Source organism: Pongo abelii, chromosome 5 (genome assembly GCF_028885655.2).
Source record: "Pongo abelii isolate AG06213 chromosome 5, NHGRI_mPonAbe1-v2.0_pri, whole genome shotgun sequence".
Lineage (NCBI taxonomy): Eukaryota > Metazoa > Chordata > Mammalia > Primates > Hominidae > Pongo > Pongo abelii.
This window is the reverse complement of record NC_071990.2, coordinates 15,298,215-15,324,825: the sequence shown is the minus strand read 5'-3', so window position 1 is coordinate 15,324,825 and position 26,611 is coordinate 15,298,215. Positions and strand designations below refer to the sequence as shown.

The window sequence follows — 26,611 nt, the reverse complement described above, 5'->3', positions numbered from 1 at the left end:
CAACTGAGCAAACTGGAAGGCCCTTTCAAATGACACTAGGAACAAAGTCATCTCACGGAGGGTACACTACTGGGGGAGCCCCTAGGGAACAGCTCACTCTAGATTCATTCTTCTAAATTCACTCGAAGAAGGCAAGATGCTATTTTTCAAATAAGCATTCAGAAGCATGGGTCCCTTGGTGAAAACCCCAATCACATGGGATGGAAGCAGACTATCAAAAATAACAGTGTTCCAGCCTGGGCAATAGAGCGACACCCCATCTCTACCAAAAATCAGCCAGGCGGTGACACGTGCCTACAGTCCCATCCACTCAGGCGGCGGAGGTGGGAGGGTTGCTGGGGGTGGTGCGCGCAAGCTGCAGTGAGCTGAGATCGCGTCACTGCACTACAGCCTGAGCAACAGAAAAAATAAAAACACAAACAGTTAAATAAATTGATTAAATATAAAAGACAGTTAAATAAATGATTGCAAAATGGAGACCTTGGACTGCCTTCATGTATCAGATGGCAGCATAACTTTGAGCGCCATGGAAAGCTAAAAGGAGACTACCACTTCAGAGACCACCAGAAGCTAGCCAGGGAGCCTCTGGGCCTTCCCCATCACCAAGATGGCAGTACCAAGCATGAACAGGTACCCACCTAACTGCAAAAAGAAAATAGGGACTCAGTTAAGGATTACCCAGATGACAAGGGCAGGGCAGATCACACAGGAAGACAACCTTTCTGTGTATACACAGAAAAAGCTGAACCAGCCATTAGCTCCAAAGCATAAATGAAGCAATAACACTAGTAACAGGTCAGGGAGAGAACCTATGGGGTCTGAAAGCATGCTGGGCATGAGTTACCCTGAAACACAAGGGACAGCTCTCCTTGGATGTCAATGGCAGGGTACCGGTTTGGCCTTGGCAGTTTATAATCAAGAATGGGATGCCACTGGCGAATATATAATATTATAAAATATTTATATATTTCATATTATATATAGTTTGTTGTAGAAAAATTATATATATATATTTTATAATATATTATAAAATAGCTCATGTTTCTCTCCTCATCCCCACACCTCCTTGAACGATAGACCTGTACTGTTTTCGTCATCCTTGGGAAAGAAATTATGAAGAAGCTAAATCTGGGACTCTACAGAAACGTTTTAAAGCCTATAGAGGAAGCTAGAAGGATAGAGGAGATTTGGCAGCAGGTGAGCTTAAAAATCAAATTGTAAATTAAGGGATTTATGAACGTAGGGTAATTTCCCAAAAGCATATCTAGTAATCACTCTTCTGGCTTTTAAAGATATACCATACAGGACTCTAAACACTTAATGTGGCTCAAGTAATAACAGGTTATTTCCAAAAGCTAAGCAAAGGGCCCTCTAAATTTGAGGGAAATCAGATCTAAGGCATTCACAAGCACAGCAAAACTACCCTAGTCCATTACAATAAATCTGATAGTAATTAAAGCTACTTAAATACACATATCACAGAATTCGAAGATTTAGAAAACACATGAAGTCTTTCTCTAGCAGGGGACAATATCACTTTACAAGAAAGAACGTTAATAAATCCTATTCACAAACAAGTCACCTCTGGCTGTAGGAAGCCCCATCTGCTGACCCTGCAGGGTCTTTCCATTCTATTACACGTCAAGAATAAAAAATGGCTGGGAGTCAAAAGGTAGATAAGATGAATTACTGTTAAACAAATAGGATTCCCTCAACCTCAAAAGTCCTCAAGTAATTGCACAATGCTTCCCCAAATAATCTATGACAACAGAAACATCCTTCCAGGACCATCACAACTGCCATCCCCCTCTCAAAAGCAGTCACTCCATCCAGGCTTCTTAAAGGTCAAACAGCTCTAAGGGTTTCCTGACTTTTCAGGAAAATGTTCTATTATCACACAAGCAAGAAACAAAACATGCTGGCCAGGCGCAGTGGCTCACGCCTGTAATCCCAGCACTTTGGGAGGCTGAGGCAGGCGGATCACGAGGTCAGGAGATCGAGACCATCCTGGCTAACACGGTGAAACTCCGTCTCTACTAAAAATACAAAAAAAAATTAGCCAGGCATGGTGGCGGGTGCCTGTGGTCCCAGCTACTCCGGAGGCTGAGGCAGGAGAATGGCATGAACCTGGGTGGCACAGATTGCAGTGAGCCTAGATCACGCCACTGCACTCCAGCCTGGGCGACAAAGCAAGACTCCTTCTCAAAAAAAAAAAAAAAAAAAAAGCAAGAAAGAAAATATGCTGCAGATTAACATGGAGGTTAATTTAATCTACAATTAGAATGGAATAAAATTGTCACCATGTCCAAGGCTTGCAGAGACTGTAATGTGCTCCCCAGAGTCTTCTGTTGAAGCTCTAACCCCTAAGGTCCATGAGAAGGTGATCAAGGTAAATAAGGTCACAGGGGCACAGGGCTCTGACCTGAGACGGCTGAAGTCCCCGCATAAGGAGGAAGACTCAGAGGAACCAGCCAAGACGAGGGCACTCAACAGGAACCCAGCTGGCCAGCACCTTGATCTTGGACTTACAGACACCAGAACTGTGAGAAATGGAAATTTCTATTGTATCAGCAGCCCAGTCTAAGGTAATTTACTATGGCAGCCTGAGCTGACTAATATACAGACTTTCACCACAGCCACAAGAATATGATTAGCAATCCTATCCCACCACAGGCACACGCACACTGTCTCTGCATCCTCAAGGGCGACAAGGAGATAACGGGCTCCTCACAGGATTCAATCTAACTAAAGACACACTGCACTAGCAAAAGACATGACCTACGGATGTCTCTATAGAGTGCCTCTGGGGAAAAAAGCCAAGTCTGGGACCCTAGCTCCAGAATTTTTAATTATTAATACACACCCAGGCTGAGTATTCCGAATACTCACAGATTAAAAACAGTGGTGGCTAACGTGCTATACGAGAAAGGTGACACTGAAGACAGTCAGAATGAAGCCTGCTCCAAAGCCCATCTGCTCTGGGTTTACACAACAGTTCAGAACAAAAACCATGATGCCAGTTTAAGAGACAGTCTGACTCTGAGAACGTCACCATCTTTCCAATCGCAGGGTTCTTATTCAAACACTGTGCCTACATAAGCCACTTCTGGAGCTGCTAAGGGAATGCACGTGGGCGTCTGGCCTTGAGGCACTTTCAGCCCCCAACACTCTCAGACATCCAGCACATTCTGGACAAACATCATAAACATATCGATAAGCATAACAGCTCTTAAAAATACAGGCAGTGGTGTTGAGGAACTCCACAATGAGCAAATACATTTAAAGAACTCAACTGGCCAGACGAAGTGGCTCACGCCTGTAATGCCAGTAGGAGGGAGGATCACCTGAGGCTAGATCTTGAGGTTATACCGCCCTCCAGCCTGGGTGGCAGACCAAGACTCTGTCTCTAAATAAACAAACAAACAAACATGTCAACTGTACTGAAGGGAGAAGGAGGAACCTTTTCAGGGTGATAGGAAGGTACTCTATCTACACTGGAGTGTTGCTCACTTGGTTATATGTGTACACTTGTCACAACAAGATATACTCGAGATATGTGGTTTCACAGGCTTTCCTCAGTTTAAACACACACACACCCACACAGAAGCGGGGGGGGGGGAGGGAGGGGGAGAAGAACAGGGAGAGGGAGAGGGGTGGGGGAGAGGGGGAGATAGCTATCTGGAGTCAGAAGACTTCGGTTCAAACCCTGATTTGACCACTTCTCTGCTAGGTGGCCTTGTACAAGCTTCTTAACACCTGAGGCCCATTAAATTAAACCCAAAAATATTAGTAAAAGTACAAAAATCAATTGAGAATTAAGAAACATAATTTTTTTACTTTTTCTTAAAAGCCCAATTCTAATTTAAACCACCAAGCAACATACCTTGTACCTAAACAGGGATGCGACGATTGTGGTTCAGAAAGAAAGGACACAAGGCTGACCCTATTCCAAGAATCTCTATGATAATGAGACATATCACACAATTATGAATGCACATTCCCTCTGGCAATAGGGAAAATAAGATGAGCTGACATCTGGAGGCCTAGGGTGTCACAGTGTGAGCATTTCTAAACTGAAATCTGGAGTCCCAGTTGGCAGACTCTCAGTCCCCTGAACAGAGAGTGGCACATCCACAGCATGGCAACAAGAGGTGCTGGAAAGGGGGCGGCAGAGACGTGGGTGGCATGCAGGTGGGCCACTGAGCCGTCTGCATGCTCATTCACACAACACAGACTTTGGAGATCCCAGGCACAGGGAAAAGCAGCAGTCAACACAAATGAATTTTCCTCTCGAAGCACTTACAATCTAATGTGGCTAGACACATTAGATAATTATTTATCTATATAAATAATAAATATCTATAAAATAATACCTATAAAAAATCTATATCTAAAAAAATCTATAAAAAATATCTATATAAATAAATAAATTAGAATAGACACACGCACACGCCCCTCCCTCACAGTACTACAATGTCAGGCAGTGAGAAATGCGGTGCAGACAGACTTCATAAGGTAAAGTGCTAAGGAGTAACAGAGGCAGGTACCCTTTTTACTTGGATGTTCAAGGAACATTCCGGGGTATGGGGGCACTTAAAGGGGAACCTGAAACATACAGAGAGATCAAGTCTCACTGATACCAGAAGGGAGAGAATTCTCAACAGAAGGATCAGCAAGAGCTAAACAGAGTATGCTTTGTGTATTTAAAATACCAGGAAGACTTGAGTGAGTGAGGCAGAGAGAGGGACAGAGAGAATGAGAACAGAGTGATATGGGGGCCCCATCAAGTGGCCAGCCATGAGGATATTTCACTTTCACATTAAGAGGATAGGCAGATACGCCAGAATCAGAACAGAGCATAGCACAGCCTAATTTGCATTTTTAAAGGTTTATGCTGGCTGCTGCCAGGAGGAATACAAAGACAGAAGCTGAGAGAGCACAGGGAGGCTGCAACATAACCTAAGCTAGAAAGTATGACAACGTGGAACAGGAGCAGTAGTACAAGTTCAGAATCAAAAGGTACTGTGAGTTTCAAATAGGTTCACTAAGGACTAGTGAAGTGGCTCACACCTGTAATTCTAACACTTTGGGAGGCCAAGGCAGGAAAGAGGATCACTTAAGCCCGGGAGTTCAAGACCAGCATGGGCAACACAGTGTCTATTTGCTGGACATGACGGCACATGCCTCTAGTCCCAGCAACTTGAGTTCGGAGGGCGGGGGGATGTTAAAGGAGGAAGGAGCCCAGGCTGCAGTGAGCTGTGATAGCCCCCACTGCACTCCAGCCTAGGCAACAGAGCAAGACACTGTCTCTAAATAAATAAATAGTAAAACAGGTTAGCTAAAGCTAAATGCAAAAATCTGAAAAAAGAAGTAACAGATGACTCCAAGGTTTTGGCCACCGCAACTAGAACAAAGGAACTGCCACTTATTGAAAAAGGGAAGAAGGGGCAAGCGGAGAACAGAAGCAGATGAGAGACCTCACAGATAGTTGGCTTTGGGACATCTTAACTTCATGAGGCCTATCCAAAAAAAAAAAAAAATCAAAGTGGGCCAGGCACAGTGGCTTACACCTGTAATCTCAGGACTTTCCAGGATCAGCTAAGCCCAGGAGTTCAAGATCACTCTAGACAATACAGGGAGACCCCATCTCTACAAATAATTTAAAAATTAGCCTGGCGTGGTGGCACCCACCTGAGGTCCAAGCTACTCAGGGAGCTAAGGCACGAGCCTGAGAGTTGAGGCTGCAATGAGCTGTGACTGAGACAGTGCACTCGGGCCTGGCCCACAGAAGGAAATCCTATCTCTAAAAAATAAAAATAAAAAAATAGGTCGGGCACGGTGGCTCACACCTATAATCCCAGCACTTTGGGAGGCTGAGGCGAGCAGATCACCTGGGGTCAGGAGTTCGAGACCAGCCTGACCAACACGGAGAAACTCCATCTCTACTAAAAATACAAAATTAGCAGGGCGTCGTGGCGCATGCCTGTAATCCCAGCTACTCAGGAGGTTGAGGCAGGAGAATCGCTTGAACCTGAGAGGCGGAGAGTGCAGTGAGCCAAGGTCGTGCCATTGCACTCCAGCCTGGACAACAAGAGCGAAACTCCATCTCAAAAAATAAAATAATAAAATCAAAATGCAGCAGTCAAGCAGGCAGGTGGTGTTCAGGGGATGTTCAATCATGGAAAATGCTGCTGAATGGGCAATTACACCCCAGAATAATGGAAATGTGGCTTGGGCAATCATTACTGACCTTGATAAGTGGCCCAACATGAGGGGTTTAAAGGTGAATGGCAAAGGAAGGCTGGAAGATATGAATATGAATATAAATAGAAGGGCATGGAGACAAACCCTTTAAATATTTTCTTATGGGGGATTTTGCTATAAACTAAGAGAAAGATACAGCAGGCAGGAGATGCAAGAACAAGAGAGGCTTTACTTTATTATGGGAAAAATAAGAACATGTTTCTACAATGCTGAGAATGAACCAGTAAAGAGAGGTAAATGATGAAGGAGGGATAATTTCCAGTGTGATGTCATGGAGGGGGAGTGATTAATTTCATCCACAAAGAAACTAGAGAGACCCTTATAGAAGGAACTACAGCTTAAAAAAAAAAAAAAAAAAATCCCAAGCTGGGCATGATGATACATGCCAGTAGTCCCAGTGTCTCAGAAGGTGAGGTGGGAAGACTGCTTAAGCCCAGGGGTTTGAGGCCAGCCTGGGCAACATGCAAGACCCTGTTTCAAAGAAAAAAAAAAAAAATTCTAGACTACAACAAATTTCCATCCATTTGCCTTCCTCACTCCTTTGAAACTGAACTTCTATAAAAACTGGCACAAGCAAATAGGCTGTAGCAAATAGGCCCAACTAGGGCTCAGACTGCTCTCCCTCCCTTCTGTCTCCCTACACACACCACCTCCTCCACCCTATAGCCCTACACATACAGACTCCACTACACAGGTGACACTACCTGAGTGCTGTGTCCCTCCTAAAGCCGTCCAGGATTGGATGGGAATGATGATGTAATCAGGGAAACAGAGCCCAGTTCACAGAACTGACAAAGGAGGCGGGCTGAGAGAAAGACAGGGGTAGTGGGTGTCAAGCACAAAGTGACCCGAAAGAGGAGCACATTAACCTCCTCAGGCACCTCCATTCTGAACGCTCCAGGAAATGCGTGCAAACAGCCATGCCTACTAGGAAGCGTGGCGCCTCACTGTCACTTAAATTGGATTTCTGGTTCCAATCAGGCTTCAGCATGATCCATTCCTTCCAGTTAAGTTTCTCATGAAGGCTCAAAATTCTTCATCTGTAAAATGACGAGTTTGACCTACATACCTCTAGAAAGACTCTTCCTGCTCTAGCAGTCCTTAATTTTGCACAACACTCCTTTGGCGTCAGACCAGTACAAGTGACTTGGCCACAGAAACCGGCCATTGCAGCCATTTGTCCCACTAGATTATGACACCAACAGTCCAGTCAAATATTTGCTGAGCCCTGCCACCCCAAGGTCTTGCTCAGAAAACTCACATCTTTCAAGGCCCCTTTGCAAGGCTCATGGATATGCAACTTTTCCCGTATATTAAGACTGGGCCTCTGACATCATCTGCCTCCCTGCTAGCCTCCTGCACTCACCCATACACCTGTTTGGGGTTTTGTGTGTGTGTGTGTGTGTGTGTTTTTTTTTTTTTTTTTTTTTTTTTTGAGAGAGAGAGAAAGTCTCACTCTGTTGCCCAGGCTGGAGTGCAGTGGTGCAATCTTGGCTCACCACAACCTCTGCCTCCTGGGTTCTAGCAATTCTTCTTCTTCAACCTCCTGAGTAGCTGGGGAGTACAGGCGTGCGCCACCATGACTGGCTAATTTTTGTATTTTTAGTGGAGACGGGGTTTCACTATGTTGGCCAGGCTCATGATCCGCCCGCCTTGGCCTCCCAAAGTGCTGGGATTACAGGCGTGAGCCACAGCACCCGGCCCCATTTGGTTGTTAAAGCATTTATCCTACAGTATTTTATCCTGCTTCACAGATTTTAAGTTGCACCTATTTTTCTCATGTTAAAGCATGCATCTCATAATTAAGATGCCCCACATTCATAATTGGAAGTACTGTTTTGTTCTTGCTTACTGATACATAACATAATGGTGCATCACTCAATGACATCTTAGAAGGGATGAAATAAGGTATTAGGACTTGACCAAAATAAGCAACTTGATCTCAGTTTTTATACCCACAATGCCTCCCACGTAACAAAAACTCCAACACTTACAAAATGAAAATCTGAGAAATGCCCCACCTACATCACTACATCAAAAAAGCAGCTGAAAGACAAAGAGCCCAAGCCTTCTCGCCTTTCCACAACAAATGTAGCTTGCTTTGTAAAGAAAAAATAAGTTGTTTTCAGCAACTTTGAAGCCCTTCATTTCACCCAGCTTTCTTTCACACGGAGTGTGGCCTCACATCAGGGGACACAGGAGAGGGAAAGAAAAAAGTCTGGAGGCCAGGACACAGGAGTGTTAGAGAAAACTCAAGCTGCAACTGGTCTCCCTACAGCTTGCAGAGGAGGAGACTAGCACACAGACATCAACACTTCGGTAAAGTCACTTTTTTCTTTTTCTTTTTTTTGAGACGGGAGTCTCCCTCTGTCACCCCAGCTGGAGTGCAGTGGCGCGATCTGGCTCACTGCAAGCTCCGCCTCCCGGGTTCATGCCATACTCCTGCCTCAGCCTACAGGCACCCGCCACCTCGGCCGGCTAATTTTTTTTTTTATATTTTTAGTAGAGACAGGGTTTCACCATGTTAGCCAGGATGGTCTCAATCTCCTGACCTCGTGATCTGCCCGTCTCGGCCCCCCAAAGTGCTGGGATTACAGGCGTGAGCCACCGCACCCGGCCCATAAGCCACTGTCTTCAGAAGAAAATAATAATAATAAATGATAATGATAAAGCAGGCACCATCTCTAGTACAGCTAGACCTGAAAGTCTCCAGCGAAAACAGAAGGGACAGGTGTTCCCCTTCATAGGGGGAAGATCACTTTATTACCCCAGACACTTATTTCAAATATGGCCCATAAATAAACTTACATAAATCAGACCATGTGACCTGACTTTTTTATTTTGACTCACCAATAACGTTTTTATGACTTGTGTGAATATATTTGGTGAACAATGAATTCACAGTTGGGCCCACATTTCATTCCACACAAATCAAGAATCTTTGGAAATGACTGAAAGATTCTGAAAGGAGTTCAAAATTATGTTTCTTAAAGGGAGCCTGGGGGGTGTTGGCTACAGAATGTCCTACATCTGCGCTTCCAATACTGGTCCTTGGCTACAAATTGGCAGCTGTTGCCAAAACATCCATGCACCATCCCTCCAGTGAGTTCCAGCCAGCCAGACAACAGCATTAAAAACACAAAACTCTAAGTGAGGAAATGGAAACTAATGGATGCATCTGTGTGTCTGACTGAAGAGAGGAGGAAACCAATTCGCAGTCTACATTTTTGATACCCTCTATCAATTCAATTACAAATCATAAATAAAGCCCAGAAACACAGTCAATAAATACTTACCATGCCTTCCAAGGTTCTTTTTCCCAATAAAAAATTTACTTACTGACGGCCAGGCACGGTGGGTCACACCTATAATCCCAGCACTTTGGGAGGCCGACGCAGGCAGATCACCTGAGGTCAGAAGTTTGAGACCAGCCTGGCCAACATGGCGAAACCCTCTCTCTACTAAAATACAAAAGTTAGCCAGGCATGGTGGCACATGCCTGTAATCCCAGCTACTCAGGAGACTGAGGTGGGAGAATCACTTGAACCCAGGAGGCCGAGGTTGCAGTGAGCAGAGATTGCGCTATTACACTCCAGCCTGGGCGACAGAGCAAGTAAGATAAGACTCCATCCCCTCACCCCCCGCCCCCGACCAAAAAAAAAAAAAAAATCCACTTACCTCCTTCCAAAGAAATACCTACTTAAAAAAAGTAAAGTCTTCCTACAAATTCTTATTTTTGGAATGCTATCTTTATGAAAGGATCCAAAATTACTTCTCCTTATCTAAGTGGGGGCTACAAGCTTGGGAGCTCTTATCCAGAAAGCATGGGAGGTCTGATCCAAAAGGCCTGGTCTTATATCCTGACGCTTCCACTTAATAGCTGGGTAGGCAAATTGCTAATCAACTCTTAGTATATAGTTTCCTCACCTATAAAATTGCTTGTTCTGAAGATTAAATGAGTAAAATACAGCTAAAGTACTAGAACAATAACTGGCAAATAGTGAGAACTCAATGTAGGCTAGCCATCACAACTACTGCCCGGGGTAAGTTTAAGAAAATGAATCCAGGGTCCCTTAAATCTCATCAAGAGTGTTTTGCTGGCCAAAGGACTTGATCTGAGATGACATTTATAGGAAGCAAATGAAATTCAAATACAGTTAATAGCTCCCCTCTCTGACTGTGTAATTATGTGTACTCATTATTTGTGTAGCATGTTATTATTTAAATGTCCCTAATTTTAGCCCCAGCAGGCCAAGGGCCCTCAAAGAGTGGCCAAGGTCTCAGCCTCTGCCAGTCCTTTCCAAAGCTTTTGTCAATTTATTACATCCACGAAAAGTGGCATTATCTACAACAAAAAGTAGACAGAAGGCTCACAATCAGCAAATCTTACCACCTCACGCTTAAGCCCAGCAATAACCAACAAGCTGTAATGATGGCATCAGTTGCTACACAGACAACTCATGAGGCTGTTCAAAACTCACATATCCTACCAATAGTAGGGCCAAAAAAAAAATTCATTCCTTGTCACTGTAAAACCACAAAAACAAGACTGATAGCAAACATGGATTTTATGACATGAAAAACGACGTGTCTCCACTATCTTATGTCTGCTTAGGTTATTAGTACTCACAGACCTGCAGAACCAGGGCAGCTGAGCTCACTGCTCAGATACAAGCTGCAGTGTCCACACTGTTCCCAGGCATCAGATACCCGACCCCCTTCACACAGATGAAGGGCAAAGGGCTGCTTGTTCATCACACACCAGGATGCCAATGATTCAGGAGATGTCATGTGTATTTTATTTTCAAATTAGATAACAATTCTGTAAAATCCATTCTGCTGTTATTTTTAAATATCATGGTAAAAACAAATGATTTTTCCCAGGAAAGCCTCCAATCATCCGATTATATTTTCCAATAATCAAAGATCCAGAAACAACGCTGGAAATAGGAAAAAAACAAAACATCTTCTTTTCAATATTCCTATTGCAAAGATCCAATGTAGTTTTCATGCGTTCTGTCTTGCAAAAAAGTACTGGATTCAAAGTTACAGGACTTCAGCTGCAATTCCAATTCTGCTACTGTGAATTAAATACCAGTTTGACTTTAAGAAAGTCACTACCACATCTAACAGTCATAAAGGCCCCATAGTTAGATGGGTCTTTCAGTTTACAGATGGAAGCGCCAGGGCTCTCACAGGCATGTCACTGTCCCCAACCTCGAAAGCATGAAAGAGGAGGCAGAAGCTCCACCACCACCCACCCCTCTCTGGGGTTAAGGCACATGTTCTCATCCTTGCTTGGACAGCATATGTCACCTCCTACCAATGGCTCTGGACTGGACAATCTCACAACTCTACCACCAGACAAATTTCTGTGACAATTAAAAATTAATGAACCAGTGGAAACATTTTGACATTTGAAAAGGAATCTTACGGGTTGGGAACTAACCAAAAAAAAAAAAATATATATATATATATATATATAAAAAATTGAGGGCCGGGTGGGGTGGCTCACCCCTGTAATCCCAGCACTTTGGGAGGCTGAGGTGGGCGGATCACAAGGTCAAGGGATGGAGACCTTCCTGGTCAGCAAGGTGAAACCCCGCCTCTACTAAAAATACACAAAAAAATTAGCTGGGTGTGGTGGCGAGTGTCTGTAATCCCAGCTACTCTGGGGGCTGAGGCAGGAGAATCACTTGAACCTGGAGGAGGAGGCTGCAGGGAGCAGTGATAGCGCCACTGTACTCCAGCCTGGCAACAAAAGGAAACTTCATCTCAAAGAAAAAAAAAGAAGAAGAAAAAAAATTGAAAAAAACATACATCTTGCATGGACCTATCCATCCTGGCTCGGGAGGGGTGGCTCACACCCATAATCCCAGCACTTTGGGAGGCCGAAGTAGGCAGATCACAAGGTCAGGAGTTTGAGACCAGCATGGCCAACATGGTGAAACCCTATCCCTACTAAAGATTAAAAAAAAGTGCCACCATGCCTGGCTTATTATTATTACTATAATTTGTAAAGACAGGGTCTCAGTTTGTTGCCCAGGTGTGGTGGTGCATGCCTGTAATCCCAGCTACTTGGAAGGATGAGGCAGGAGAATCGCTTGAACCCAGGAGGTGGAGGTTGCGGTGAGCCAAGATCATGCCATTACACTCCAGCCTGGGTGACGGAGGAGACTCCGTCTCACAAAAAACCACCACCATTATAGTCCATCCCCTGTGATATGGTTTGGCTGTGTCCCCACCCAAATCTCAACTTGAATTGTATCACCCAGCATTCCCACATGTTGTGGGAGGGACCTAGGAGGAGGTAATTGAATCATGGGGGCTGGCCTTTCCCATGCTATTCTTGTGATAGTGAATAAGTCTCACGAAATCTCATTTTTTCTTGCCATCGCCATATAACAGGTGCCTTTCACCTCCCTCCATGATTCTGAGGCCTCCCCAGGCATATGGAACTGTAAGTCCAATTAAACCTCTTTTTCGTCCCAATCTCCAGTATGTCTTTATCAGTAGTATGAAAACAAACCAATACACCCTGCTTCCACTCCCACTAACCTATCTTCTGATTTCATTTGACATTTAGGAAGTGTTTCTATGAGATACGACATGAGTGATGGCTGACTATAAAGTATCCACTCAAACTAAAAGGGATTTTTCAGCAAAGCATGCATACACATACACGCATATATAAGCAAAGACATACACACACACACACGTCCATATACATATGCACAACACAGCTTGCAGTACAAGAACCCCTACTCCCAACCTCACCAGCCCGAAAGTCTTGGTTGCTCCCTGCTGTTTGAGCTTTCTCTGGATCATGCTCCCAAAACACCTAGAGAAGAGAAGAGGAGCTCTTCCAATGATACCAATTCTGGTTTCCAGTGATTCCAAGTAGCTCCCCAAAATAAGAAAGTACACTTTGTTTAAGATGGTAGCTGCCTTGAAAATAATGATTTTTTTTAAGAGAGTCTCGCTCTGTTGCCCAAGCTGGAATACAGTGGTGTGAACATAGCTCAATGTAGCCTTGACCTCCTGGGTTCAAGTGATCCTCCTGTCTCAGCCTATTGACCAGCTGGGACCAGAGGCATGTGCCACCATGCCTGGCTAATTTATTATTATTACTATTATTTGGAAAGACAGGGTCTCACTTTGTTGCCCAGGCTGGTCTTGAACTCCCGGGATCCAGCAATCCTCCCTCCTCGGCCTTTCAAGGTGCTACGATTACAGGCATGAACCACCGCACCAAGCAAAATAATGATTCTTAAAGCACACTCAAGTCCTGAAACAAGGAGATCTGTTTACTCAGAACTGCTATAGAAATCCCACATACAGAATAAAAAAAAGGTAACTTTGGAATGCTGCCTTCATAAAAACCAACACAAACTAGAAAATGGCATATTCACAGCAATTTCACAACCAAAAGAGAAGCCGAGGTGTCCCTTATTTTTTTAAAGACTTAAAAGTTTTTATCTGGATGAAAAGCAAACTACCATGACAAAAACTAACCTTCCTTTATGAAGGTGGTGCCAGAATAAAAAGACTTCAGTGACCCAATGGGGGCATCTTTGCCAACTGAGATTTTCTCCTCAGTATCATCAATCCCTTGACTATGCCAGAGCTAAACCTACATTTGGCCAACTGGCTGACAGCACTGGTTGCTTCTGGAATGACAAACTTTAGTTTTTGTTCATTTACTCAAATTCTACCTTTATTAAATCCTGAACATCTGGCTAACTTCTTGTTCTAAAAGCTGGTGTTTCCCAGTTAAGAAAATATGGGTGTTTTTGTTTCCACTGTTGGCAATTCCAAGAAACACTAAGGCATTACACCACTCCTGAACAGTACGGTGAGAGCATCACAACCACACAATCTAACAGTAGAGCAGTCACTGCTCCACTCTAACCTCTAGGATTAAGTGATATTCTCCTTCATACCCAACCCTCCACATTTAATCAAGCAAGATGCTACATTCAACGTGAATCAATGACAATAAACACGATCTATATCACATCAAATGTTCTCCAACTAGACACAAGGTTTTTAGTTTACTGTATTACAAGCAATGAATGGCTAGGGTCCCTGTCTGCTGGAGACCCACATAACAAGGCAGAGTGCCTTTTAGGAAAGCAGCTATGAGGGTCTAAATTGGATTCTATGGCAATAGATTCCACAACTTATTTTGTTTTCTGCAAATGTTAAGACTCAAAATGGGCCTTTCCCATACATGTTGGGTGACATTTAGTTGAGGGACGCACACATGACTGAACCACTATGGCCTTAATGGTTGACCTCCAAACGCAAGTCACCCATAAGAAAGAAAACCCGGGAGGGTGGACAGAGGCTCTTGTTTCAAGTCACGCAACAGTGGAAGGAGACAGCACAACTAGGGTGAATGGTGAAGTTCAGAGAGGCCATCTCAGGAAACTCTGCCGTGGCCCCACAGAAACAGAGCAGCAACAGGTACTGTTGTGCACTAGTGCCTGTGAACACTAGTTCCAACAGGAGGCTGCCAGACAACTCACCTTACAATTAAGGTGGTGGGAAACAAATTGGAAGCCAATGGTGAACCTGTCCTTTGGCACCCTGACAAACTGTCAAGTACCCCATATGTGGTGACTCTCCGAAGACCAGAGCCACAGCTCTCAAAAAAGAACAAGAACCTGCTCTTTCTCATCTCCTTGCCCCAAGGAAGCATAAACCAAAATATGGCCAATTCATTCACTTTAACTGTAATCCCGATAAGTACACAAGAGATTATAGAATGTCACTGCATTCCCCTGAAATAGTAAACTACAAGCAAATGTTTGTCCTCAGATGGACAAACTGGATGACTTCATCTGTACCATACAAACCCTGTTCAAAATAGACATGAGAACAAACTCAGATAGGAACAAGTTTCCTTCCGGGCATCAAGGAGCCAAGTGATAATCATCCAGGAAGAAGCACACTTCTAGAGGTATGCAAAGCTGTCCCACTGCAGGAACCTGCCCAGCAAGGAAGGAAGGAGGGATGAGAAAGCCGCTGAGCCAGAGAGCAGGAAAAGCAGTAGACAGAAAGATTTAGGCTATTTCCTATACAACCCGGGGACAAGAACTAAAGACTCCACATTTCAGCAAGATCATCAAAGAGTTCTGCTCACATACCAGTGTGGAAAGACATACACATATAGAAAAACCAGCAAGACAGGACCTATAGAACAGACTAAGGTATTTTGTCCACTATATAACGCGGTACATAAAGGAACACAAAAACAACCCTATAAACCCAACAGGATGTCTGGAGTGCAGATTCACCTAGCCTACAGACTGCCCTTAGGTGCCTAGACCAGGAAGCACAAGCTGCCAGAACACATCCAATTCGGAAACAAGTCCATGCCCAGAGGTATTGTACATTCCAACGAGCTATTCCAAGAGTCAACTCACCATTCACAGTTTTCAGGCTCCCAGCAATGCCTTCCCCATGCTGCCTCTTCTGGGCATTCTTGAACTCCTTCAGAGACAAATAAAGGACTTTACGTACCACCCGTTCTTCTGACCACGGAATCCCATCACTGTCATCCTGGAGAAACATAAGAAAAGAGAGGAGTTACTGAATAGAAAGCAAGCCAATATTCAGAGTCAAAATAAACTTTATTTTAAAGGAATTTCCAAACAAGTACTGTGTGACCACTACCCAGTTCTGAATGTCAGAATTACACCCATAAGGTAAAGGGATAATGACCTTTCTGAACAGGCCTCAAAGAAAAGTGAATCCACAGGCTGTTAAAAAGAATGAAAGCAACACACAACCATCTCACTTCTTTATACGCCCCAAAATCAAATACGTTCATCAACTAGTAATAGTTTTATATTCCTGACAAAGTTCAGAAAAAGGTGTTGTTATACCCACAACCAGAAGGATAATGAATCATTTTACTTGAGTTTTATAAAGCGAGCAATGCCAGAATGTACACTGAAATAGAAATATGTACGAAACTCTTAAAAATGTTGCTGTCTCCCTTGGAAGCTCAAAGGATACAGCAGATATAGGTGCTGTGCATTCAAGGAATTTACAATCCAGTCAGAAGACATAAAATAAAAGGAGAGATTACTGCAGGAGGAGGCAATCGATCTTGGCGGCATACAACTGGCATGAATTTTTTTTAATGTACACACTGATGATGGATCTTGAAGGTCTCATTTCAAACTGGCAACCTCATGTCTGTTGCTCCAGATCGAATACAAGTTCTTAAGAATTAACAAAATGAATGCAGAGATGACCAAAAATGAATAGCCAGCCCAGAGACTATTCCAGCAATGCCAGTCATAAAGATATACGGAAAGACTCAAATTTTAAAAGCACTAAAGAGGGAAGAAAAAATTATACAGAGACTTGAGACAGAGCAAGAGGTGGGAAGACAGACATGGTTGACAACAGTTACTAAAGCAAGGTAAATGGGAAGAGATACATGTTTAAAGAACCAGCAAGATTAAGTCACTATAGTTTTTATTAATAGATGATGATTCACATGGCTAACGATATTGAGAGGTTCTCTTCTGTAGCTGTTAATCTAAGAAGGACTTACATTCACACACCTACATCAAAGACTTAATTAAGCATTTTATAAAAGTTCATTTTAGAAATGGAAGCAGGCCTGGCATGGTGGCTCACGCCTGTAATTCCAGCACTTTTGGGGGCCAAGATGGGCAGATCACAAGGTCAAGAGTTCGAGACTAGCCTGACTAACATGGTGAAATCCCATCTCTAGTAAAAATGCAAAAACTAACCAGGCATGGTGGCACGCGCCTGTAATCCCAGCTATTCAGGAGGCTGAGGCAGGAGAACTGCTTGAACCTAGAGGGAAAGGTGGCAGTGAGCTGAGATCGTGCCACTGCACTCCAGCCTGGGAGACAGAGCGAGACAGATGGAAGGAAGGAAAAGAGGGAAGGAAGGAAAAGAGGGAAGGAAGGAAAAGAGGGAAGGAAGGAAAAGAGGGAAGGAAGGAAAAGAGGGAAGGAAGGAAAAGAGGGAAGGAAGGAAAAGAGGGAAGGAAGGAAAAGAGGGAAGGAAGGAAAAGAGGGAAGGAAGGAAAAGAGGGAAGGAAGGAAAAGAGGGAAGGAAGGAAAAGAGGGAAGGAAGGAAAAGAGGGAAGGAAGGAAAAGAGGGAAGGAAGGAAAAGAGGGAAGGAAGGAAAAGAGGGAAGGAAGGAAAAGAGGGAAGGAAGGAAAAGAGGGAAGGAAGGAAAAGAGGGAAGGAAGGAAAAGAGGGAAGGAAGGAAAAGAGGGAAGGAAGGAAAAGAGGGAAGGAAGGAAAAGAGGGAAGGGAGGGAGGGAGGGAGGGAGGGAAAGAAAGAAGAAATGGAAGCATACAGATATTTTGGGCCTTAAAAGAATAAGAAAAACGGCTGGGCACAGTGGCTCACGCCTGTAATCCCAGCACTTTGGGAAGCCAAGGTGGATGGATCACAAGGGATTGAGACCATCCTGGCCAACATGTTGAAACCCTGTCTCTACTAAAAAACTACAAAAATTAGCTGAGCGTGGTGGTGCACATCTGTAGTCTCAGCTACTCGGGAGGCTGAGGCATGAGAATCACTTGAACCTGGGAGGCGGAGGTTGCAGTGAGCCAAGATCACGCCACTGCACTCCCGCCTGGGAGACAGAGCAAAACTCCGTCTAAAAAATAATAATAATAATAATAATAAAAACAATATCCCAAGTAAAATCATGATTTTGGGTATTTTGGATATTCAGGTTCCCTTTGTTCAAGGAGAAGGCTGAAAATCTCATGGGCAGTCTGGTGCTGTTTTACCGGTTTATACAAAAGAATTGGTTTTTCCTCTGAAGGATCATGGAAAACTTCCATGGGACTCAGTGGGAAGTCTAGATGATCTGAGGTCTCCTCCAGCACTTACATTCCTATACTCTGCATAAATACAAACTTCATTTTAGAAATCCAACCTCATAGAGACTCTAAGCCCTAAATAACTTAAGCTGCACTTTCGTTAAGCTTCAAGGATTTCCTAGAATGAGAGTAATTCTCCATCTTCTGCAGCAAGAGGAAGACAGGCCTGAGAGAACTAGGATTTCCACCTTCTCCTTGACATCCTTCACTTGCAGAAGCCTGCCAGGCTGAGATTTCAGACTGGATTTCAGATTGCAGACTGCTGGGCAGCGCCTCTAGAAGGAGGTACATCCTGTCTTTCTGCCTGCTCTCCCAAGACAGCCAAAACATCCACAGACCAGGGTAGGGGTCAGGGTTCGGACATGAAGGTTAAGAGAAGCCAGCAAAGCTTGCCTCAACCTAACAAGAGAAACACAATTTCTAACCTGTTACTGCGTGTAGGTCACTGGAGACCTTCCCAATCAAATGATTAAAAACCAGAAAAATGGAGGAACCCAAATAACCAACCTGAGAAAAACGCAGCTGACTTGACACCACAACACATGAAAAGCATGATGTAGCTGAATTAATCTTTACAGCAACTCCCCTGGGTTTGCAAGAAAGCTCTCCTAATATATTAGCTGCAACTGAATGATAGCGTTAACTGCACGAGGAGTTAATGCTTATTAGGCTGAAATCTACCTCTTCAGCAGCCTCAGTCTATTCATAAAGGCTGTCAGACAGAATTCTCTTCATCACCACCAGGTTCCTATTCTCATTGTTCGAATCTCCACAACAAACAATGACGTGAGATTATAAACTATTATTTCCTACATGTACACAGTTTATAAATTATAAGGCCCCAAAATAGCTTCCAATGTAAAACTCCCATGACGATTTATTGCATCCTGTGCAGGCTGATGCCTCCATCCTGACCTCAGGCTCCAGTTGAGAGAATTATTCCCCTACAACTAATGTCTAATTAAAACATAAACCATGTGAGATGAAAACTACAGGAAAGGAAGCGCATTTAAGGTTCAGTTACTGACACAAGCAGCTTCATTACACCTATAAAGTACTTTAAATACAGGAGAAGCAAATCCATGACACAGATTATGGGGTTTTCAAATGCTACACACTAAAATTCAAACTTAAAACACACACAACACACAATTGTTCTTTTGTTATCTACAGTGCTGGTTGAGACTTATCACCTGCTCCCTCAATGCTGATGCAAGACACAAATCTAGTAGATGAGCTGACTCTGTGCTGTTCACAAGAGATAGACCAGTAGGTAGTAATTCCACATAGTCTCAATTAAGCTGCCTTTCCCAACTGTAGAGTCATGGTGAATCATCCTTACCTTATACTCCTCTAGCAGAATCCCAGATGGAGACAGCAAAGGTGTGCCTGCACTCAACCTATCCAAGATGGGGGAGAGGAAGGCCAGAAGAAATATCCTTCCAGTTTAATGCTAACTCTGCTGTGGCTATATCATTCTTCATTCAGGATCAACCAGTACTGAACGCTCTAAAAAACAGCCCAGATATGGCCAGGTGCGGTGGCTCACGCCTGTAATCCCAGCACTTTGGGAGGCAGGCAGATCACGAGGTCAGGAGATTGAGATCATCCTGGCTAACATGTTGAAACCCCGTCTCTACTAAAAGAAAATACAAAATATTAGCCAGGCGTGGTGGTGGGTGCCTGTAGTCCCAGCTACTCTGGAGGCTGAGGCAGGAGAATGGCATGAACCTGGGAAGCGGAGCTTGCAGTGATCGTGCCACTGCACACTCCAGGCTGGGTGACAGAGCAAGTCTTTAAAAAAAAAAAAAACAGCCCAGATAAAACTCTATCATTAGAGGTCAAGCAAACTCAAAATACATACACCCAATACAGAGCTTCCTTTCCATTTTCTCAATAGCTGTCTTATTTCATTAGCCATTTAACCATGGGGCAAGGAAATCATTACTCTTGTTCACCACTGTATCCCAGCTCCTAAAACATGGTTGATATAGCAAGAGCTGAATAAATACTTCTGGAATCAATTAGAAACTCAACGAAGCTCAGTCTCACTGTTCCCACTGACATTTATTTACCCCTACTTGCCCTGCCAGTGTCTGTGTCTAACATCCAGTGCCAGAAGTCACACTGCTATCCTCATAAAACACTCCCCACAGAGACTAATCCCAAGGGGCTCAGCCACACCTCTGATTCTCAGCAGAGGCTGGTGTCCTAGGGGAGACACCCTTCCTCCACAGTGGCTGCTACCACTCATTCCTCAGCCACTTTGCAGTGTTCTCTGTAAGAAAAAGTGCCAGTTCAGATGTCCAGATGTCCACATGGTCTTACATATGTAACAACTCTGTCATGATCCCATTTGCTAAATGTTGACCAATGATTCCAGCTACTCTTCCCCTACCCCACTTACACCTGTTCAGACTCTTTCTCCTGTATTTCCAGCAATCTCTCATGATGCTCTTGCCTCACCCTCTAAATCCAATAATTCATTCCCCATCATATGTTCAAGTCAACTAATATCCCATTTGCACCTCACTGTCTGAAAATCCAAATTATCCCCTTTGCCCTCTGTAAACCACTTTAGGCCCCTTGATAGAATCAGTCAGGGTTTGACAGTGCAGATCTCTTCTTGGCCCACTCTGGAATGGCCCACAAAACCAAGCACCCCATCCATTCTGGTTTACTGGTCAGCTTAATATACAGGACACAGGAATACACCCTTTAGAGGAAAACTGATGGCTCCTTTTAAACTGCAGGATTACTGCCACTTTTGAAAATAATAGAATTTCTTATCAAAAACAGCAATTGGTCAGGAACTTGTATATGGTCATAATATTTTTTTTTTTACTAACTCTACTAAAATTAGTAAAAAACACTGTGCCAAGTGGTTAAGGTACAGGTGGTCTGTGGGCCACATCTTGGCGTTGCAAGTTATCTCTAACCCGGACTGTGAGTCTTTTTACTAAAAGGCAAAAAGGAAAACAGAACCACTCACTGTTCTGAATTCTATAATAGACACATAAAATACCAGAGCTCAGAAAGTAAGCACATGACAGCATCATATGCCTTTTATCAGATAACACCATGTAACAACTCTCCACAGCTGGCGGTCCGGGCTAGAGAGTCAACATATCCTTCCACAGCCTTGCAACTCAAGTTGTGGCCCACAGATCACCTGTACCTTAACCACTCGGCAGCCTGTTAGAAAAGCAGACTCCTGGGTCCCATCCAGATCTAGGGGCTCAGAATCTGCATTGATGCCCAGATGATTCCTGTACACGGTCAAGTTTCAGAAGCTCTGCTCTGCAAAGTAGGACCCCATCCTGCGCCTATATTCCATCAGAAAGAAAAGATGAAACCTCCAAGACGAATGCTTCAAACGTCCATCCCGTGTGGCCAGTATTACCGTCAGAATTCAGATGTCTATATAAATATACCCTGAGAAATCTTCCTTCAACTCCTCTTCAGTGATCAAAGAACACAGTGGAAAACACCCAAAAGGGTATGGTACTAAGTAATGATAGTTCCTTTAATCATTCCTTACGGGACATGGTCTATCAACCCTCCTCTTTTGGTTACTCAACTTGGGATGACATCTCTTTAAAACCCAACAACCAGAATTAAATATACATTCAAACATGCGAATAATCCTCCAGAACAGATCCAACACGTACAAGAAGATAATTCTATTTGATGCACACTCTCATTGCACTGCAGGATCTCATGAGTTTGCAGTTAACTATATCCTCCATGGTGGCTGTTTCTTTGCAGGGATGGGGAGGAAGTAAGTAAAAGCATTGCATCACCATGAAACAAGAACCAAATGAAGGACCCAATCCAACCAAAAGCACAGCTCCCAGTGATACAATTTTATTTTCCTGTGATGCTCCCCTCTACTCATTTTGAAGACAAACAAAAAACATCAAAATTAAAACCTTCTACAGGCCACTGACAGAAAGCTATGTGTGCATAATACAACCAAGTTGTATTCAGACCAGGTTAATGAACTGCTTTACAAGACAAAAAGGTACATGATCCACACTTTTAAAAACTAGATTGTTTTGATATAATATCTAACTACACCAAGAGTTCTTATAATTTGTCTCAAGGTTGGTTGGATCACCCACCAAGAAAAAGCCTTTACAGGATGCTGTTCTGCAGCGATAGCCAACTCTTCAATAATATGCGCCCTCAAAAATCTCTAAAGAGGACTCAAGTACATTAGTGGAAGAAAACAGGGACATCCAGGTCAGAAAAGCTCGCAGAACGGGTGCCACCCAGAGGATGATACTTGGAATCACCTGGAAAGACTTGAAAACTCCATCATGATTGTACTAACAGCAAACCTCTCCTGAGGGTTCACTGTTGGGCAGGGAGCTCAGCACCACCTGCATTTAATAATCGTGATTTCTCTGCTCAGCCTTCCTTTAGTATAAAGGTCCACACCACTGCTTTCTCCCTTTAGAGTCAAAGGTATGGGGGAAAGGAAGTAATCGTGAAACTTTTAGTTATTTCTAGAGATGAATTCCAGTGTCCTGACGCAAATGTGGCATTGGTAGTCAGTCCATGGCAGATGCCAGATCAGGAAGTAAAATTTCAAAACTCAGAAATGTGTTAGTAGCCAGAAATGTTAAATATGTAACTCACACTGACTCCCAGGTAAAAGCAAAATTAAAATTATTGGTTTTTAGAGGCTTCATGTAAACAATATATGAAAAAAATACTATTATTAGTAGTGGGGATAGAAGTGGGAGTAGGGGAGGAATTTTCTATTACTAGCCTAGAATTGGCAAACCATCGTTATGCTATTTGTTCATACCTTGGTTTTTATTATGGTTTCAAATTCAGGCCATCTTGATTTGGGAGAAGGAAACAAAGATGAAAAAGCATAGGTTAAAGGAAAACACACTTCTGATAATTAAAAATCAATTTTCTGACAATTACATCTATTTAAAAATGGAAGACAGTTAATTTCCTATCACTTGCAGGCGAACTACCTAAGACACTCATGCATCACAGGTAGAGTGGTCTAGTCATTTATTATCCAAATCAAGGGCACTGGTAGTAATGACAGGGAAACACCTAGTGGAAACTGGGTCATGGGTCAACCAACTCTACCAAGCCCCTTCCAGGAAATCTGAATCAATTAAAAACAAACAAACAAAAGCCTACAATGACACAAAGACTTTTTTTTAACCATATCACCAAAAAGAAAGCCACTACAATAAATATTGTAAAACAAATATAACATAGACATAGGATTTTAAGTGTGACACACATCTGTTCTAAAGTTGGAATTCAGACCCCCCAACGTTTTAAATAACAACCTGGTGATAAAGAGGCAGAAGGTGGCAACCTAGGCACACTTACGGAAGGTGCTGCAAAAAAACAATCCTGCTTCCACTGGGCAGGGGCACAGGACATCAAAGGCTCTTCACAACCCCTAGTATGTAAAACCAACTAAAATGCAGAAATCGCCTTCGAACTGATGGGACCATGGGAGATGCGAGGAAAGGAACACTCAGGATCACAGGTAGGAAGATCTCTTAACACAGAGCCTCTTCATTAAAATTCACAGAAATGCTAAGACAAGGCAATTGGATGAGTTGCCAACCCCACCTCCCCCTACCCCGTACCCCCTGCATATATCCTACTCCAGAGCTCTACAGGTGGAGGGATGTGGCTACTTTCAAAAAGAAAAAGAAGTGCTATTCCTGACTCCAATGCCCAAAGGACCAACATGCAATGTCATATCACGGGATTAAGGATGGTGGAGGTGAATAACAGTTGTACAGAGCTGAAGAGCAAATGAAAAAAAATTCTAAAAAACTGGGCCCATGGACAAGGAAAGGATTGACAGCTATTTCCTCCTCCCAAGGATACATGACTGGAATCCTGTACATGAATGCCTTTTATTTTCAGAACGTGTTTCTCATATACCTGCTGTTAAATCACCCTACTTGAAACAACTTGTGGCTGCCTGATATGCCAAACCTGTTCCAGCAACAGTTTGAGAGAAAAACAAAAGCACCAAATAAAAAATTGGGAGGGAATGTTGATTCTTGCCACAGATTAAGTGTAAACAAAAATGGGGTTGGGGGTGATGAAGGAAAATGAGAAAGGTACAACTTCAACTTTGTCTAAAATAACCTTTTCTTCCCTTCTAACAAAGTAACAGTAACTAATAATTTCCAATTGATTTAATTCCAAAAAAAAAAAAAAGTAGTCTGTCAATATTCAAATGAAGTGAAGCCTGGGTAACATTCACAAATGGAAATAATGGGCCAGGAAACATCTTGAGAGAAGAAACTTATTTACTGAACTTGTGAATGATGTTCCCTTGCCTAGGATTTAAATTAAAAGCACTTCAAGCAGCAAATTTCTTCAGACAGACAGGCTTCCCAGGTTAAAGTAAACGGCCTGAAACTGCTTATGCAAGGAGAGTTTTACTTCTTCCAAACTCCCATTAAATAATGTGTACTTATCTTTGATTACTGCCTATTTAAAAAAAAAAAAAAGCTACAGCTGAAATTGGATTAAGAACTTCTGCTGAAAACGATTTATTGCATAACACAACTCTGACAGGCTGAATCTCCGGCCACCAACTGAGCCTTTATAAAAATCTGCTGGGCACCTGCCAAGTCAGCTCTTTTGCGTCTGAGCATGTCAGACATCCGCCGTCGTCAAGGCAGCAGCATGGCAGCAAGACGTCCGCACGCTCATGGTTAAAGGGTGCAGTCAGGGAACAGAGCAGCCAGAACCACGCGACACGGCATTAAACCCTCCTGCAGTGCTGGATCTAACAGTCCACTTTTTCAACACAATCAAAAAAGACCCAAGATCTACAGCAGGATTATCTTCCAGCATCTAACAGAAACCTGGATTGTCAATGTACCTTCACTGAAGGAGTGGTGGCGAGGAAATCAAATTACAAATAAATTATTGGCCAGTGTCTTCAAAAATCAAATCAAATAAATAGTTCAATATCACCAATGCCAGTGTGCAACTATACGACTTCATTTTGGGAATTTATGTTACTAGAATTTCCTGGGAATTTATGTTAATTTATTTACAAAGAAATTCTAATATTTGGATCTTTTAATCACTAATGCCTTTTTATGTTCATTATGATATACCCCCAAAAAATCCCCAAATGCCATATTCCAAACTGCACCGTCTAATATAGTAACCACTAGTCACATGTAAGTACTTATAATTAACTCAATTAAAATTTAAAATTAAGGTCCTTGAGTCATGCTGGTCACATTTCAGTTACTCAATGGCCACAATGCCCCCACCTGTCAATGGACAACACAGCTACAGAATGGTTCCCTCATCACAAGAAGTTCTTTTGGAAAGCACTGACATATCTGCATTAAATTAGATAGGGTTTCAATTGACATTGTGTGTTATGTGATAGTGCATTTTACTACATCCCTGAGAGTCTTCAAAGTATGTGCCTTATGTGTTACTCCATTTACCAAGAAAACTGTGGGAGATAAAAAATTTTTTACATGAAAATTAGAGTCTAAAGCAGGCAAGAACTATTCAAAGTGCAGATATCCACTCATACAACTCTCCAGGTTGGAAGTGGTTCCAATCCTGCGGGCCACATCTGGCCTCTACGGGTTTTGCAGGAAACGTATATGACATTCTGAAGATGAAGTAAAGTCTGTCTGCAAAGCTTTGAAGACGCACTGCTTTCCTACACCTTCAAATCCTTTTCTAAGGAAATCACTACAAAATAAAGCCTCCGGGATTAAAGCCAGACAAAAGCCAGTCCTCTCCATGAGCCAGTCTCCAAGTACCCACAGGGTGGCCAAAGCCAGCATGATTTGATTCATGGTTGCCCCTTACTGACAGGGCTGGTTAGAATTACGGACCGGTGGGTGATGGCAAGGAGTCAGTGCCGCTGTTTCTTCCACCAGGACCCAGGACACTGCTGGGGGATCATTTTATGAGATCAATCAATGCCTGACTGACTCGCTGGCTTTTTTGGTTGAACAGTAACTACCCCACCCTAACCCCAGCAAGGAAATAAACAGAAGTATACGTATATTGTCACAAGACTGGTTATCTCTGGTCATGTTATATTACAAACCACCAGTTTATTTTTGTCTATCTTATGCAAATTTCCACACTAACAGAAAGTCTACAAATAAACTCTGTCCTTGGACTTAACATAAACTGACATATTGCCTTATTTTTTCCAGAAACAGGTGAAGTTGTCTCATATGCCTTAACCCCTTCCTGTGTCTCCAGCCCTCCCATTAATAACCAGCCCGGAATTGGCACCCTTTCATTACAGGTATGGGCCTCCAGAAACCATTCTGATGCATATTTTCCCTCCAAAAAGCATTTCCCACTAATAACGTGTGTCCACCAAGCGACAGGCCACACACATTTCCTGTACATACATTCTCTTCCACATTTTACAACTAGCATACTTATCACACAA

General features: G+C 43.1%; 1 protein-coding gene across 8 annotated transcripts in view; it reads right to left on the bottom strand.

The window, feature by feature from the left end:
- JARID2 (jumonji and AT-rich interaction domain containing 2) overlaps positions 1–26,611 on the bottom strand; it is a 280,235-nt gene that overhangs the window by 133,281 nt on the left and 120,343 nt on the right. For 5 of the 8 annotated variants that reach the window (XM_063725366.1, XM_024248373.3, XM_063725365.1 and 2 more), the window contains one exon: positions 15,696–15,831. The exons of 2 other annotated variants lie outside the window; for them this stretch is intronic. In XM_063725366.1, coding sequence (XP_063581436.1) covers positions 15,696–15,831 — 136 coding nt within the window. Of the gene's footprint in view, positions 1–15,695; positions 15,832–26,611 lie in introns of those variants that run through there. One more of the 8 variants, XM_054557232.2, reaches the window with a different exon arrangement.